Source organism: Erithacus rubecula (genome assembly GCF_903797595.1).
Source record: "Erithacus rubecula genome assembly, chromosome: 1".
Classification (NCBI taxonomy): Eukaryota; Metazoa; Chordata; class Aves; order Passeriformes; family Muscicapidae; genus Erithacus; species Erithacus rubecula.
In genome coordinates this window covers 35,581,680-35,598,859 of record NC_136658.1, presented here as the reverse complement: position 1 = coordinate 35,598,859, position 17,180 = coordinate 35,581,680, and the positions used below count along the sequence as shown (strand labels likewise).

Sequence of the window (17,180 nt, the reverse complement as noted above, 5' to 3'; positions counted from 1 at the left end):
CAGGGGGTGATTTCCACACTGAGGACTGCAAAAATGCACTGTTTGCTGTGCCACATGCCTACATGAGCATGCACACAAAGGCACACAGGCCTGTGCTCTGGGCAGGTGGTTGTTCAGGACACCTCCTGAGGACCCACCAAACTGAATTCTCCAGCAAAAAAAAAAAAAAAAAACACTGTGTGGCTGTGCCTTCACTCTGCCTGTAGGAGAGGGGAAATGAATTGTTTAAGGAGCAAAGAGGAATTGAAGTGTTGGCTAGGCAATGTTTGCAAAAGTTGATATATTTACTCTTGTCTCTTGGATTCCCTAGGACCCCTCTTACAATTGCTACTGTTTCTGGGAATAAGAAAGCAACAGAACTTCTTCTTCAGCATGGTGCTGTTTCTTCTGAGTCAGACAAGGGAGTATGTCAAACTTTCACCAAAGTGATTCAAGATGTGTAAGTGTTTCACTGTTAGAACACCTACATTCACCCTTTTTGGTAACAGCAGTAGGGTTAAATGAGGTACTGAGAGCTTTGTAGAAGCTGAGGTCAGTGATGTCTTCTGATCTCTTTCCATGTCAAGAGTAGATTTACAAGTTGAGGAAAACTTTTTCCCTTCCCGCCAGTTGTCTCTGAGAATTCAGCTGTGTGCTTCCACTGCAGTTCCACTGCATTGGCAGCAACTACTTGCCTTTTGTTTCAGACATCATGTTTGGATATCTAAGTGATATCCCCTGTGTGCTTAACCAGCCTAAGGAAAAAAAGCCCTCTTCCACAGTGATGGCAGCTAAGGGATGGGTGAATGGATTGCATTATTCCTATGAGCATGCCTTTTCTAGCTATAAACAATAGCCCATGAACTCTTGCCTCTGGATCCTGACTTTATTTCTTCTTCCCCTACCCCTTCTGGCAACCTGTATTGATGGGAAGCAGGAGAGAAGGGAGTTTGTGTAACCTGTGTGGTAAAACCCCTTTAGGAATAAAGCATGTTTGAAAATTGCTCTTACAATATATGGTCCTCATTCCTGCCCTCCAGGCTTCTGGCACAGTATAAATGCCACGATAGTGCACCATTCTGCACAGCAGCCTTGACCTGAAGATCATGTTTAATTTTTTTTTTTCTTGTTTGACTAGGCTTTTTTGTTTGTTTTCTTACTTATTACACAAACCCAAGCCCCAGCTAGGCCAGGGTTGTCTGAAGACAACACAGGTCTTGGAATGCAAGTACAGTATTTGTGGCCACTTGGGAGCTCTTTAAACCGTGGGAATTTCTGACGGAAATTTCTGAAGGGAATTTCTGAAGCCCTTCAAAGTGAGGACCAGGACTGAGGAGACATTAAACCATCTGGACATGGAGAGTAGCTGCAGCATTAGCATGGCATCTAGTGAGGTAGAGGCTTTGGTGATGTCAGTCTGCCACGAGGCCTGTTAAGTTCATTGGAAATGGAGAGGGGATTTATCAGATAAGACTGGAGCCAGACTGCAACAGGTGTGAGTTACTCCACAGATAAGACTGGGAACCTGTACTGTCAGCATGCCTGTAAGGAGGATTTCAGTCTCCATTACTCTAGGACTGCAGTACATTCTGTGTGTGTATTTTACCCTTTAGCAGTTGTCTATGAATATGGGTAGAATGGAACATGCATGGCTTTTGCTCTTCCTGCAGAGAGTGCATGGAAGTCTGGGGGGGATTTCACCTAATGCATCTTCTTCCTTTCTATATTTGGTATTGCTAGTGAACAAATTGGCAGCTCCTGCTATGAGACAACTGCTGTCATTCCCTTGGAAATATCTTCATCGGAAGAGACAGGTAAGATACTTTTCTATCAAGGAGGTAATGAAGAAAATCACTGTGGCTTGTAACAGAATGATACCAAACCAATGGGATGCTGGTCTGGAGGGATGGGCCAAAGAACTAGAAAATAAACACTCAACGACATGCTTCTTATCTTATTTCTAAGATGATGGGCCAAAAGAAGAAGAAGCAGAAAAGGAAGAGAGTGGTCCAGCTGCAGACCAAAATAAAGTGTCTGCTCACACTTCCACAGCGCAGACCTACAGAGGTAATTTCAGAGGGACTAGATGGTTAACTTTGTAAGCCTCCCCAGAGTGAAATAAGCACTCACAGAAATGACTAATATCTTCTTATCTTTTGTTTGAAGTCTGCAAAGCAGAAGGACCAAAGAAAAAGGAAGACAAATACCACCTCTGGAAACCTGAGGTACCTTCTCTGGGGGAGGAAAGGGGGATCCTCTGACTCCCTGGATTCTGGGTTTATTTTCCTTTACTGTTTATGTCATACACTCATAACTTGTATGACCCACAGTTTAGATATTTAATTTTTTGCCTAGATTCTCTCAAGCTTCTGCAGGTGGATTTTATTCTATTTTGAACAATCTGCTCGAGAGAGATGCCAAATGCAGTGGCTGTGTTTGCCCTTTTTGTTCTTCCCATTACTTGATCCCTCTCTTGTTAGGCCTGTTGGCTGAAGCGGAAGCTTTGTGTGTGGAAGTGTGTACACAAGGAGCATGTGCCAGCTCTCACACGTGTCTTTTAAATTACACAGCATCTCAGTGGTCTTACAGCCAAAGCGATTGACCCCGTGCAGCGTCCTGGAAAAGGCAGCAGAGTGGGCGAGCGCTCTGCGGCTAAGGAGCGTGGCAAAGGTAATTTCAGAGGCACTAACTGGTTACATTTATAAGTTTCTTTGGAGTGATAAAGATTTGGAAAAGGAGAGTGAAACAAGCACTCAGGTCTATAATGAACTTCTTCTGTTTTTCTTAGGGGTCTTGGAAGCAGCAGGAGGAGCAGCAGGAATGGAAGACACTGACTCTTCCCTGGATTCTGAGGTAGCTTTTCCAAGGGAGACAGTGAGATCCCTCTGACTCAGGGGCTCGCTCCTGGGCTCGTTTTCCTTTGCTGCTGCCTCTGCCACACACTTGTAACTTGGACCTTAACCAGCCACTGCTTCAGATAATCTGTTCAGTTCGGACTGGGACAAAGTGAGGCCCCAGCTAATGTCCCGAGCCTCCTTGTGGCTGACCTCCAAGCTAGATTTCTAGAATAGCACAGAGCAGTAAAGCTCCTCTGAAACCAGGGAAAGGCTGGCATAGTGAGGACTGCTGCTTTCCCATCACTCAAATTGCCCCTTGTCCCTTCCTGCTTTAAAAGGGGAGTTGGGGAGGATCCTTTTTGATAGATTTCATGGATGAAAATAAAACCCTAGTGCAGCAATATTATACCCGATAACTGTTTTTTGATAAAGAAGGATAAGTGCTCCAACCGAAGGGGGGTAGAAAAGAGACCAAGAGGGGGAAAGAGAGACTGAGATGGAAAGAGAAGGCAGGGACAGCTCACTGCCCTGCACCCTGGGCGGGCTGTGGGCATCAGCTTGGCAGATGGAGTGTGGGTGCCACAGGATGCCAGGAGTCTTGCCAGACGAGATTCTCAAACCACAGCCGGCTGTGTGGCGTGTCCATCCCTTCCATTGGCGAGCACGCCGCCGTGGCCACGGGCACACTCCTGGAGCAGCCTCAGGTTCTCAGTCATTGAAGTTTTGTCTCTCCCAGTTGGCTGCCACGTGGAGGCTCACCAGGGACATGGCTCCCAGCGGGTGTACAACCCCTGAAGTTGTTCTTTTCACCTCATGTATGACATATGCTCAGATATTAATAAAAATCAGATTGGTTTCTCTCACTTCTCTAGGTGCAGTCACTGTCAAACAGTTCCCATATGATCTACACTTTACATAATAATTTCTTCTGCCTAGGTCCTCTCTAGCTCAGGGAGGTGTCTTTGATCATATTGTGAAAACCCTGCTCAACATGCTGGCTATGTTGGCTCATTTTGTTCTTTTGTCCCCTGATCCCACTCCTTAGGCCTGTTGGCAGAAGAAGTTTTGAACACGGAGGGAAATGGGTGTGGAAGCAGCCTGTACCAGTTCTAATGTGTGTATCTTTTAAATTGTACAGAGTGATCCTAAAAGTCAAGGGAGAGTGTGGACCAGTTCGTGGCTTTCTACTGCAAACACCAGCAGGTTGGATGCACGCTCTGCCGCAGTGGGATGTGACAAAGGTAATTTCAGGACTACGTGTTTACCTTTGTGAGCCTCTCTGGAGTGAAGCAAGTAGAGAAAAGCAGAGCGAAATAAGCACTCACCGAAATAACACGTTTCTTGTATTTCTTAGGTGTCTTGTCAGCAGCATCAGTAGCAGCAGAAAAGGAAGATGGTGATCCCTCTTGGGGTTCTGAGGTACCTTCTCTGAGGGAGGCAGTGGGGGTCCTCTGGCTCACCTACTTCTGAACTCATTCTATTTTGATGCTGCTTCTGCCACATGCTCCTTACTTGGACCTTAATATACTTCTGCTTCAGATAATCTGTTCAGTGAGGATTGGGAGAAAGTGAAGTCCAGCTAATGTCTAGGGTCTCCCTATGTCTGATCCCAAGCCGGATTTCTAGGACAAAAAGTACCTCTTCCTGTTACAGTCCTCTGAAGTCTAGAAGGCTGGCATTGTGATAATAGCCCTTTTCCTCCTCTCTTTTGTGAATTGTCAATGCCAAGTGGTTCTATATGACCCATAATGTAGGGATTTATTTCTTCTGCCTAGGTTCACTCTAGCTTGGGTAGGTGGACATTGTCTTGTTTTAAAAATGCTGCTCAACAACAAGGATGAATGCACTGGCTTTGTTTGACCTTTTTAATCTTTTCGAATTATCTTACCCCTCTCCATACGCCTGTCGGCTGAAGCAGAAGTTTTGAGCATGGAAGTGGGTGGAGTAGCCCCATGAGCCAGTTCTCACAGGTGTCTTTTGTATTGCACAGGCTTTTTCTGATATTGTGGGGGAAGTGTTTGGTGGCAAGCGGCGTCCTGCAGCAGAGCGCAAAGCAGTGGGAGAGCGCTCTGCAGCAACGCAGCGCAGCAAAGGTAATGTCAGAGGGACTACATGGCTACTTTGTGAGTCTCTCAGGAGTGAATCAGATGCAGAATGTCAGAGAAAAAGAAACACTCATAGCTATAATGTGCTTATCTTTTCTTAGGGATCTTGAAACCACCATGTGGAGAAGAGATGAAAGAACACAGAGTCGTGCAGCCAGCAGGGAACGAAGCAAAAGATGAAAACAATGATTCTCCCTGGGATTCTGAGGTACCTTCCCTGAGGCAGACAGTGGGGGAACTTCTGATGCACCTGCTCCATTTTCCCTCTGTTGCTGCATCTGCCACACGTTCATATCTTGGTCAATGACACACTAGTTCTCCTTCAGATAAGCTGTTGAGTTGGGACAGGGAGAAAGTGAGGTCCAGCTAGTGTCCTGGAGATTTTTACAGGTGATGTCCATGTGGGATTTCCAGGGCAAAGAAGTAGAAGTTCTCCTGGTTACAGACCTATGAAATCCTAGAAGGCTTCTAGGCATTGTCAGAATTGGTTTTTCCTAATTCACAGATCTCTTCTGTGGATCCAGTCACTGTCAAATGGTTGTGGATGATCAACAGTGTCTTCTGCCGAGGTTCTCTCTAGCTTGGGCAGGTGGACTTGGTTGGGTTTTGAAAGATCTATGCAAGAGAGATGCCAAACATGCTGTTTGCCCTTTTTGTTCTTTCCACCACCTGATCTCTCTCTTGTTAGGCCTCTTGGATGATGAAGTAGTTTTGGCTTTGGAAGGGGGTGGAGAGGCAGCCTGTGCCAATTCTGTCATTTTTGAATTATGCAGACTGATTCTGAATGTGAAGTGAAAACGTCAGCTGCTGTCCAGCTTCCTGCTACAAACAGCAACAAGTTTGATGCTCGCTCTGCTGCAGAGGAATGTGGCAAAGGTAATTTCAAAGGGACTGCATGGTTAGCTTTGTGTGCCTCTCTGGAGTGAACCAGATGCATAAAAGCAAAAAGACATAAACATAATCAGATAAAATGTGCTTATCTTTTCTTGGGGATCTTGAAACCAGCCTGTAGAGAAGCGATGATGGAAGATGGAGTCTTGCAGCCAGCAGGGACTCAAGGAAACGATGAAGACAATGATTCTCCCTGGGATTCTGAGGTACCTTCCCTGATGCAGACAGTGGGGGCTCTTCTGATGCACCTACTCCATTTTTCTTTGATGCTGCATCTGCCACACATTCATATATTGTGCTTTGATACGGCTGCTGCTTCAGACAAGCTGGCGAGTTGGGACAGGGAGAAAGTGAAGTCCAGCTAGTGTCCTGGACCTTTTTACATGTGTTGTCCATGTGGAATTTCGCGAGCAAAGAAGTAGAACTCCTTCTGGTTACAGTCCGATGAAATCCTAGAAGGCTTCTAGGCATTGTCAGAATTGGTTTTTCCTACCTCACAGATCTCTTCTGTGGATCCATTCAATATCAAATTGTTGTGGATTATCTGCCTAGGTTCTCCCTAGCTTGGACAGGTGGACTTGGTTGTATTTTGAAAGATCTATGCAAGATAGTTGCCAAATGTGCTGTTTGTCCTTTTTGTTCTTTCCACCACCTGATCCCTCAATTGTTAGGCCTCATGGCTGAAAGAGCCGCTTTGGATGTGGAAGGGAGTTGAGAGGCAGCCTGTGCCACTTGTCACGTGTGTTTTTGTACTTAACAGTCTGATTCTGAATGTGAAGGGAAAATGTCAGCCGCTGTCCAGCTACCCGCTGCAAGCACAAATAAGTTCAATGCTCGCTCTGCTGCAATGGAACACATCAAAGGTAATTTCAGAATGACAACAGGGTTAGCTTTGTGTGCCTGTCTGGAGTGAATCAGATGTAGAAAGGCAGAGAAGAAGAAACACTTGTACCTATAAAGTGCTTATCTTTTCTTAGGGTTCATGAAACAAGCCTGTAGAGAAGGGATGCTGGAAGATGGAGTCTTGCAGCCAGCAGGGAGAGAAGCAAAAGATGAAGACAATGATTCTCCCTGGGATTCTGAGGTACCTTCCCTGAGGCAGACAGTGGGAGTCCCTCTGATTCATCTGCTCCATTTTCCTTTGATGCTGCATCTGCCACCCATTCATATCTTGGTTATTGACACACTAGTTCTCCTCCAGCCAAGCTGTTCAGTTGGGACAGGGAGAAAGTGAGGTCCAGCTAGTGTCCTGGACCTCCTTACAGGTGATGTCCATGTGGGATTTCTAGGGCAGAGAAGTAGAACTTCTCCTGGTTACAGTCCTATGAAATCCTAGAAGGATTCTAAGCATTGTCAGAATTGGTTTTTCCTAACTTACAGAGCTCTTCTGTGGATCCAGTCAATGTCAAATGGTTGTGGATGATCCACAGTGTCTTCTGCCTAGGTTCTCTATCTTAGGCAGGTGGACTTGGTTGTATTTTGAAAGATCTATGCAAGAGAGATGCCAAACGTGCTGTTTGCCCTTTTTGTTCTTTCCACCACCTGATCCCTCTCGTTAGGCCTCTTGGATGAAGCAGCAGATTTGGGTGTGGAAGTGGGTGGAGAGGCAGCCTGTGCCAGTTCTCATGTGTGTTTTTGTACTTAACACAGACTGATTCTGAAGGTGAAGGGAAAATGTCAGCTGTTGTCCAGCTTCCTGCTACAAAGAGCACTAAGTTTGATGCTCGCTCTGCTGCAGTGGAATGTGGCAAAGGTAATTTCAAAGGGACTACATGGTTAGCTTTGTGTGCCTCTCTGGAGTGAACCAGACGCATAAAAGCAAAGAGACATAAACATAATCAGCTATAATGTGCTTATTTTTGCTTAGGATTCGTGAAACAAGCCTGTGCTTATCGTTTCTTAGGGATCTTGGAACCATCTTGTAGAGAAGCGATGATGGAAGGTGGAATCTTGCAGCCAGCAGAGAGCAAAGCAAAAGATGAAGACTATGATTCTCCCTGGGATTCTGAGGTACACTCCCTGATGCAGACAATGGGGGCTGTTCTGATGCACCTGCTCCATTTTCCTTTGATGCTGCATCTGCCACACGTTCATATCTTGTGCCTTGACACGGCTGCTGCTTCAGACAATCTGTTCAGTTGGGACAGGGAGACAGTGAAGCCCAGCTAGTGTCCTGCACCTGCTTACAGGTGTTGTCCATGTGAAATTTCTAGGGCAAAGAAGTAGAACTTCTCCTGGATACAGTACTATGAAATCCTATAAGGCTTCTAGGCATTGTCAGAATTGGTTTTCCCTACCTCACAGATCTCTTCTTTGGATCCAGTCACTGTCAAATGGTTGTGCATGATCCACAGTGTCTTCTGCCTAGGTTATCTCTAGCTTGGGCAGGAGGACTTGGTTGAGTGTTGAAAGATCTATGCAAGAGAGATGCCAAACGTGCTGTTTGCCCTTTTTGTTCTTTCCACCACCTGATCCCTCTCTTGTTAGGCCTCTTGCATGAAGCAGCAGCTTTGGATGTGGAAGTGGGTGGAGAGGCAGCCAGTGCCACTTGTCACGTGTGTTTTTGTAATTAACACAGACTGATTCTGAAGGTGAAGGGAAAATGTCAGCCGCTGTCCAGCCTCCCTCTGCAAAGAGCAACAAGTCCGATGCTCGCTCTGCTGCAGTGGAATGTGGCAAAGGTAATTTCAGAGGGACTGCATGGTTAGCTTTGTGTGCCTCTCTGGAGTGAACCAGATGCATAAAAGCAAAGAGACATAAACATAATAATCTATAATGTGCTTATCATTTCTTAGGGATCTTAGAACCATCTTGTAGAGAAGCGATGATGGAAGGTGGAGTCTTGCAGCCAGCAGAGAGCAAAGCAAAAGATGAAGACTATGATTCTCTCTGGGATTCTGAGGTACCTTCCCTGATGCAGACAGTGGGGGCTCTTCTGATGCACCTTCTCCATTTTCCTTTGATGCTGCTTGTGCAACATGTACATATCTTGTGCTTTGATATGGCTGCTGTTTCAGACAAGCTGTTCAGTTGGGACAGGGAGACAGTGAGGTCCAGCTAGTGTCCTGCACCTCCTTACAGGAGTTGTCCATGTGAAATTTCTAGGGCAAAGAAGTAGAACTTCTTCTGGTTACAGTCCGATGAAATCCTAGAAGGATTCTAGGCATTGTCAGAATTGGTTTTTCCTACATCACATATCTCTTCTGTGGATCCAGTCAATGTCAAATTGTTTGGATAATCCAGAATGTCTTCAGCCTAGGTGCTCTCTAGCTTGGGCAGGTAAACATGGTTGTATTTTGAAAGATCTATGCAAGAGAGATGCCAAACATGCTGTTTGCCCTTTTTGTTCTTTCCACCACTTGATCCCTCTCTTGTAAGACCTCTTGGATGAAGCAGCAGCTTTGCGTGTGGAAGTGGGTGGAGAGGCAGCATGTGCCACTTCTCATGTGTGTTTTTGTACTTAACACAGACTGATTCTGAAGTTGAAGAGAAAATGTCAGCTGCTGTCCAGCTTCCTCCTACAAACAGCAATAAGTTTGATGGTCGCTCTGCTGCAGTGGAATGTGGCAAAGGTAATTTCAGAGGGACTGCATAGTTAGCTTTGTGTGCCTCTCTGGACTGAACCAGATGCATAAAAGCAAGGAGACATAAACATAATAACCTATAATGTGCTTATCTTTTCTTAGGCATCGTGAAACTAGACTATAGAGAAGGGATGAAGGAAGACGGAGCCGTGCAGCCAGCAGGGAGAGAAGCAAAAAATGAAGACAATGATTCTCCCTGGGATTCCGAGGTACCTTCCCTGATGCAGAGAGTGGGGGTCTCCTGAGTCACCTGCTCCATTTTCCTTTGCTGCTGCATCTGCCACACGTTCATATCTTGTGCCTTGATGCGGCTTCTGCTCCTTCTGATAAGCTGTTGAGCTGGGACAGGGAGAAAGTGAGGTCCAGCTAGTGTCCTGGATCTCCTTACAGGTGATGTCTATGTGGAATTTCTCGGGCAAAGAAGTAGAACTTCTTCTGGTTACAGTCCTATAAAATCCTAGAAGGCTTTTAGGCATTGTCAGAATTGGTTTTTCCTACCTCACAGATGTCTTCTGTGGATCCAGTCACTATGAAATGGTTGTATTTGATCCACAGTGTCTTCTGCCTAGGTTCTCTCTAGCTTGGGCAGGTGGACATGGTTGTGTTTTGAAAGGTCTATGCAAGAGAGATGCCAAAAGTGCTGTTTGCCCGTTTTTTTCTTTCCACCACCTGATCCCTCTCTTGTTAGGCCTCTTGGATGAAGCAGCAGCTTTGGGTGTGGAAGTGGGTGGAGAGACAGCGTGTGCCAATTCTGTCATTTTTGAATTATGCAGACTGATTCTGAAGGTGAAGGGAAAATGTCAGCCACTGTCCAGCCTCCCTCTGCAAAGAGCAAAAAGTTTGATGCTCACTCTGCTGTAATGGAACGTGGCAAAGGTAATTTCAGAGGGACTACACGGTTAGTTTTGTGTGCGTCTCTGGAGTGAAGCAGACGCATAAAAGCAAAGAGACATAAACATAATAAGTTATAATGTGCTCATTTTTTCTAAGGTGTCTTGAAACCATCCTGTAGAGAAGGGATGATGGAAGACAGAGTCTTGCAGCCAGCAGACAGCAAAGCAAATAATGAAGACTATGATTCTCCCTGGGATTCTGAGGTACATTCCCTGAGGCAGACAGTGGGGGCTCTTCTGATGCACCTGCTCCATTTTCCTTTGGTGCTGCATCTGCCACAAGTACCTATTCTGGTCATTGACACACTAGTTCTCCTCCAGACAAACTGTTCAGTTGGGACAGGGACAAAGTGAGGTCCAGCTAGTGTCCTGGACCTCCTTACAGGTGATGTCCATGTGGAATTTCTAGGGTAAAAAGGTAGAACTTCTTCTGGTTACAGTCCTATGAAATCCTAGAAGGCTTCTAGGCATTGTCTGAATTGGCTTTCCTGCCTCACAGATCTCTTCTGTGGATCCAGTCAATGTCAAATGGTTGTGGATGATCCACAGTGTCTTCTGCCTAGGTTCTCTCTAGCTTGGCCAGGTGGACTTGGTTGTTTTTTGAAAGTTCTGTGCAAGAGAGATGCCAAACGCGCTGGTTGCCCATTTCGTTCTTTCCACCGCCTGATCCGTCTATTGTTAGGTTTCTTGGATGCAGCAGCAGCTTTGGATGTGGAAGTGGGTGGAGAGGCAGCCTGTGCCACTTCTCATGTGTGTTTTTGTACTTAACACAGACTGATCCTGAAGGTGAAGGGAAAATGTCAGCTGCTGTCCAGCTTCCCGATGCAAACACAAATAAGTTCAATCCTCGCTCTGCTGTAGTGGAGCACATCAAAGGTAATTTCAGAGGGACTACATGGTTAGCTTTGTGTGCCTCTCTGGAGTGAACCAAATGCAGAAAGGCAGAGAAGAAGAAACATTGCAGCTAAAATGTGCTTATCTTTTCTTAGGGTTCGTGAAACAAGCCTGTCGAGAAGGGATTAAGGAAGATGGAGTCTTGCAGCCAGCAGAGAGAGAAGCAAAAGATGAAGAGTATGATTCTCCCTGGGATTCTGAGGTACCTTCCCTGAGGCAGACAGTGGGGCTCCCTCTGACTCACCTGCTCCATTTTCCTTTGCTGCTGCTTCTGCCACATGTTCATATCTTGGTCATTGACACACTAGTTCTCCTCCAGGCAAGCTGGTGAGTTGGGACAGGGAGAAAGTGATGTCCAGCTAGAGTTCTGGAACTTTTTACAGGTGATGTCCATGTGGGATTTCTAGGGCAAAGAAGTAGAACTTCTCCTGGTTACAGTCCTGTGAAGTCCTAGAAGGCTTCTAGGCATTGTCAGAATTGCTTTTCCTACCTCACAGATCTTTTCTGTGGATCAAGTCAATGCCGGATGGTTGTGGATGATCCCGAATTTCTTTTGCCTAGGTTCTCTCTCGATAGGTGTCACGGTGTGACTTGGGTTTGCCAATTTTATTATATTTGGTTTCTTTTAGAGACAGGATTTAGGAGCAGATTCAAGGCAGACTTAAAAGGTTACATGAAAAAATCTATTACTAACAAGAAAAGAAGTCAGAGCAAGATTTCTAGATTATTTCCTCGTCCCCCGTCCTTCATTCTACATTTCTTAACAACAACAAACAGGAAACACTTCAGTCAGTTATCTACTGAAATAATCATTTCTATTCACTCTAGAGAGAAAAATTCCTGTTTTGGTTTAGGCTTAGGGAGTGTCTTCACCTTCACACTTTGCATCAGCCTGGGCAATAACTGCCAACTATGAATTTCCTCCTATTTCCACAGTCCCTCCAGAGCTGTGCCATGTCTTATGCTACACTGGGGTACTCTTTTTAAAAGCAGGGTGCTGAAATCAAAATTCTCTTCACCTCTTTTTCTATTAAATGTCTCTGTCCATATTTCCTGTCCCAAAACAGAGAGCCCCATTTCCTCGAGGCAAGAGGTCCTGCTCAAGCACCCAACCTCCCCAAGTATATTTCTCAGTTTAAAGGAATTTTAGTGTAGTCACAGTCCCCTTATAGCCCACAAAAATGGTTTTCATCTTCTTAACAGTGGCAACTCTTCAATCTTTTCCCATCTGGAAACTTAGCTTTCATTTCACTGACTCCAGTAGATTTCCTCTTCATTCCTCTCATTCCGGGGAGCTCAGAAGATCTAGAGTCTTATCCAGGCATTAAAAGGGTTAAAGTTGCATGCAGGACATGGAGAAGCTGGGCCAGGCCATTGCTGGAAAACCTCTGAGCCATGTGGTTATGTGGAATCTCTCTTCTCAGAACGGGGCGGGGGGAAAGGTGCGCCCTCGGTGGCTCCCCTGCCCCCCCGCTCCTCCATGCTGTGTGGAGAGGGGAGCCGAGGCCAGCCGTGTCAGGGCCGTGCCGTGTTTGGGCCGTGCCAGGGCTGGAGATGAACCAGGGCCGGGGCCGGAGCCCGGCCCTGGGGGTGGGCTGAGCCGGAACCGGGAGCCGAGCCGGGCTGCGCCAAAGCCGAGCAGGGCAGAGCAGAGCCGGGGCCGCCTGCGGCCGGGGCCCTGGGGGTTGCTACCGGCCTCAGAGCCGGAAGGACAAAGAGAGCAAATCACCCTTAGCAATGTGATTTATGAAAGCGTAATAATTTTCATTGGCCACCTGGGATGTCAATCAATAAATCAGGTCTCTGATTGGTTCCCACTGCCCACAGAGGAAGTTCCCAGAGAGGGGACAGCCCCTCCGTTTCCAGGCTTTTGTGCTGCTCTTCCCAGGCCGCTGCCATTCCCGCCTCCATGTGAAACCAGCATGCTTGGGCAGGTGGACTTTGTCGTGTTTTGAAAGATCTGTGCAAGAGAGATGCCAAACGTGCTGTTTGGCCTTTTTGTTCTTTCCACCACCTGATACCTCTGGTGTTAGGCCTCTTGCCTGAAGCAGAAACTTTGAGGGTGGAAGCAGCCTGTGCCAGTTCTGACATTTTTAAATTATGCAGACTGATTCTGAAGGTGAAGGGAAAGTGTTGGACAATGTACAAGTTCCTGCTGCAGACCAAAACAGAGTCGCCGTGAGCTCTGCTGCAATGGAGCACATCAAAGGTAATTTCAGAGGGACTACATGGTTACCTTTGTGAGTCTCTCTGGAGTGACTCGCTTTTGGAAAACAAAGTGAAATAAGCACATACAGCAGCAACAGTCTTATTTTTGATCTCTATTATCAGCTGCAAGAGTAGAACCGGAGGAACATTTCATCTCTTCTGAGAACAAGGTACTTAGCTCTCTTCCTGAGCTCTGACACTACCCTTGGCAGAAGTCACGTTTTTCATGATCTCTGCTTGAAGGCGGTGTGATGCTGCAGTCCTGCTGAGGATTCGTTTCCCAACTTGTTTCTCTTTTTTCTTGCTTGCTTAGCTTCCTACATTACACGGAGAAGACCTTCAGCTAAAGGTTGATTCTTCAACTCAGACAGATTCTGACCAGGACAAACAGGTGACTCTTAGGGACAGATGCAAATATCCCTAAATAGAACCTCTCAGTGGCTGCATTCTTCTGAGGATTCCTTTCCTAATTCTTGTTTTTCTTTTCTCTTGCTTGCTTGGCTTCCTGCATTCCAGGGAGAAGACCTTCAGCTAAAGGTTGATTCTTCAACTCAGACAGATTCTGAACAGGACAAACAGGTGACTCTTAGGGACAGATGCAAATATCCCTAAATAGAACCTCTCAGTGGCTGCATTCTTCTAAGGATTCCTTTCCTAATTCTTGTTTCTCTTTTTTCTTGCTTGCTTAGCTTCCTGCATTCCAGGGAGAAAACCTTCAGCTAAAGGTTGATTCTTCAACTCAAATGGATTCTGAACAGGGGAAACAGGTGACTCTTAGGGACACATGCAAATATCCCTAAATAGAGCCTATCAGTGGCTGCATTCTTCTGAGGATTCGTTTCCTAATTCTTGTTTCTCTTTTTTCTTGCTTGCTTAGCTTCCTACATTACACGGAGAAGACCTTCAGCTAAAGGTTGATTCTTCAACTCAAATGGATTCTGACCAGGACAAACAGGTGACTCTTAGGGACAGATGCAGATATCCCTAAATAGAACCTCTCAGTGGCTGCATTCTTCTGAGGATTCGTTTCCTAATTCTTTTTTCTCTTTTTCCTTGCTTTCTTAGCTTCCTGCTTTCCAGGGAGAAGACCTTCAGCTAAAGGTTGATTCTTCAACTCAAATGGATTCTGAACAGGACAAACAGGTGACTCTTAGGCACAGATGCAAATATCCCTAAATAGAACCTCTCAGTGGCTGCATTCTTCTGAGGATTCGTTTCCTAATTCTTTTTTCTCTTTTTTCTTGCTTGCTTAGCTTCCTGCGTTCCAGGGAGAAGACCTTCAGCTAAAGGTTGATTCTTCAACTCAAATGGATTCTGAACAGGGGAAACAGGTGACTCCTAGGGACAGATGCAAATATCACTAAATAGAGCCTATCATTGTAAGCATGTGTTCTTGCTAGTGAGTTCATTTTGAAACAATGGTGAGAGAAGGTAATTAATCTGGACCTGAGCTGTATTTTGGACCTAATTTCATATGTATTTGAATTGGAAGAGCTGTAAAAAGAAGCTGCTTGAAGTCCCATTCAGCTTCATTTTGAACACGTCCAGGGATGAGCACAAGTCATGAGAACAACCTGGCCCAGTGTTCCATCACAATACTTGGAAAATTGTCTTCCTTGTATCTAATCTAAATCTATAGTGTTTTCATTTTAAAGTGTTGCCCTTTGACGTGTCACTACAATCCTTGGTAGAAATATCAGTCCTTCTTTCTGTGCTAAAAGGCAATTAGAAGATTTGGCCAGAGCCTGCTTTTTCCCAGACTGAAAAATCCCATGTCCCTCAGCTTTTTTTCCATGGGAGAGGTATTGCAGCCCTGTGAATGTCTTTGTGGCCCTACTCTGGCCTCTGGTATATGCCTTGTGCTGAAGGCCTCAGGGGGTGACCCAGTTCTTTAGGTGGAGTTCCACAAGAGCAGAGTAGAAAGGGAGAATTGCCTCCCCAAACCTGCTGGCCAACTGATCTAATGATGTAATTTCATCAGTAAAAGCATTGCTCTTGTTGTCACATTTGCACCGATTTTGCCATGCTTATGAAAGATCATTTCCTTAGCTATTGGCCAAGGAAATCGGTGTAGGAGAGATGAAGTAACAGAGGTTTTGAAAGTTATCATCAGAGTCAAAGCACCCTATTTTTTTAGATATTAAAGTTTTCTACTGGGGATTGTTCTTGTGGTTTGACAGCTCAAGTACCTGAAAGAACCTTCTCACACGAATGATTCTTATGCTGAGTCGTTGAAGAATGTCCTAAAGGAGAGTAAGGTAGTAACAATTCTGAGGAGCATGCAAAGCCGCCTGGCTGAGCGTATGGATTCTTCAGCTGCAGCTATCCCCCGGCTGGAAGAGCGCATTCGACGGTAAGAGAGTGGAGCAAGGCTTCACCTTGCGTGATTCTGTGAACACAACAGGACTGTCATCTTGCATCCTAGTGAGATGCTAGTGCACGATTTTCAAAGATGCTTTTGTTTTAGAAGATGTTCTTTCATGCTCTTTCATTGTTCTCTTGTGGACTTGTATCATAAGGCCTGTACTTCTTTTTCAGGCTCCAAATTGAAACGGCAAGGCTGGAAGCCTCAATCCAGCAACAAGCCAAGACAATTGAAGTTTTAGAGAAAATCCAGCAAGTCTCTTACCGCAGTAAGCTACTCAGAGCTTGCCCTGTTCGTGATCCACAGAGCCTAGTTCATGTGAGAAAATGTTTAAAATTTCCAGTTTTCCTAGAGATAGTCTTGGAGAGATCAGACCATATAACTAGATAACCTGAAAGAGGCAACCATATTCTAGAAGAATGGCTGTGGGGGTATATGTTGGAAGGAAGATATATATAATAGGTGGTTGGGAAGTTTGTACATTCCTAGTACCTCAGCCAATGTGGAAAGGAGGAGGGCAACATGAAGTTGGGAGTTTAGGATCAAAGGAGGCTGGATCCTCCAAAAACTTGAGAGACGCTGCAGGGTTATGGCCCACTAGACTCTCCCTTTATTCAAATAATGTTGATTTTTTGCAGGGCTCCTCTGTGGACACCAGTCTATGACACTGTGATTTTCCGCATACTATCAAAAACTGCTTTGGAGTGAAGTTTGCAAAGTCAGCAAATCGCTGGGGCTGGCTACTCTGCGGGTGTTTCCACCATTTTCGATGTCTGTTCACATGAGATTTGTAAAAGTTAGAAATTTTGTATCTGGCGATTGTTATCTAGTCATTACTTACTGTTATTTTGTTCTCATGAGATTTGTAAAAGTTCTCAATTTTGCATCTAGTGATTGCTATCTAGTGATTACTTGCTGTTATTTTGTTCTCATGAGGTTTGTAAAAGCTAGCAATTTTGTAACTAGTGATGATTAACTAGTGATTACTTAGTGGTTTTTTGTACCCGTGAGATTTACAAAAGTTAACAACTTTGTTCTAGTGCTTAAAGTCTAGTGATTAGTTACTATTATTTTGTTCTCCTGAGAGTTTTAAAAGTTAGCAATTGTGTATGTAGTGATTATTATCTAGTGATTATTAACTGATATTTGGTTCTCATGAGATTTGTAAAAGTTAGCAAGTTTGTTCTAGTGGTTACAGTCTAGTGATTAGTTACTATTATTTTGTTCTCATGAGATTTGTAAAAGTTAGCAATTTTGTATCTAGTGTTTACTATCTAGAGATTACTTGCTGGTATTTTGTTCTCATGAGATTTGTAAAAGTTAGCAATTTTGTATCTAGTGTTTACTATCTAGAGATTACTTGCTGGTATTTTGTTCTCATGAGATTTGTAAAAGTTTGCAAGTTTGTATCTAGTGATTGCTAT

At 45.0% G+C, this 17,180-nt stretch overlaps 1 protein-coding gene across 1 annotated transcript; it reads left to right on the top strand.

Annotated features, from left to right (window-relative positions):
* Positions 1-5,051: 5,051 nt before the first annotated feature.
* Positions 5,052-16,564, top strand: LOC306806944 (uncharacterized protein; the record flags this gene model as incomplete). The annotated part of the gene is made up of 17 exons (XM_079316102.1): positions 5,052-5,129; positions 5,695-5,797; positions 6,790-6,881; positions 7,805-7,822; positions 9,282-9,384; positions 9,499-9,605; positions 10,170-10,272; positions 10,387-10,493; positions 11,063-11,165; positions 11,279-11,385; positions 12,608-12,937; positions 13,705-13,782; positions 13,908-13,970; positions 14,472-14,534; positions 15,572-15,744; positions 15,930-16,074; positions 16,395-16,564. The coding sequence occupies 17 exons, from the start codon at positions 5,052-5,054 to the stop codon at positions 16,419-16,421; spliced, it is 1,800 nt and encodes a 599-aa protein (XP_079172228.1). The 3' UTR covers positions 16,422-16,564.
* Positions 16,565-17,180: the final 616 nt, after the last annotated feature.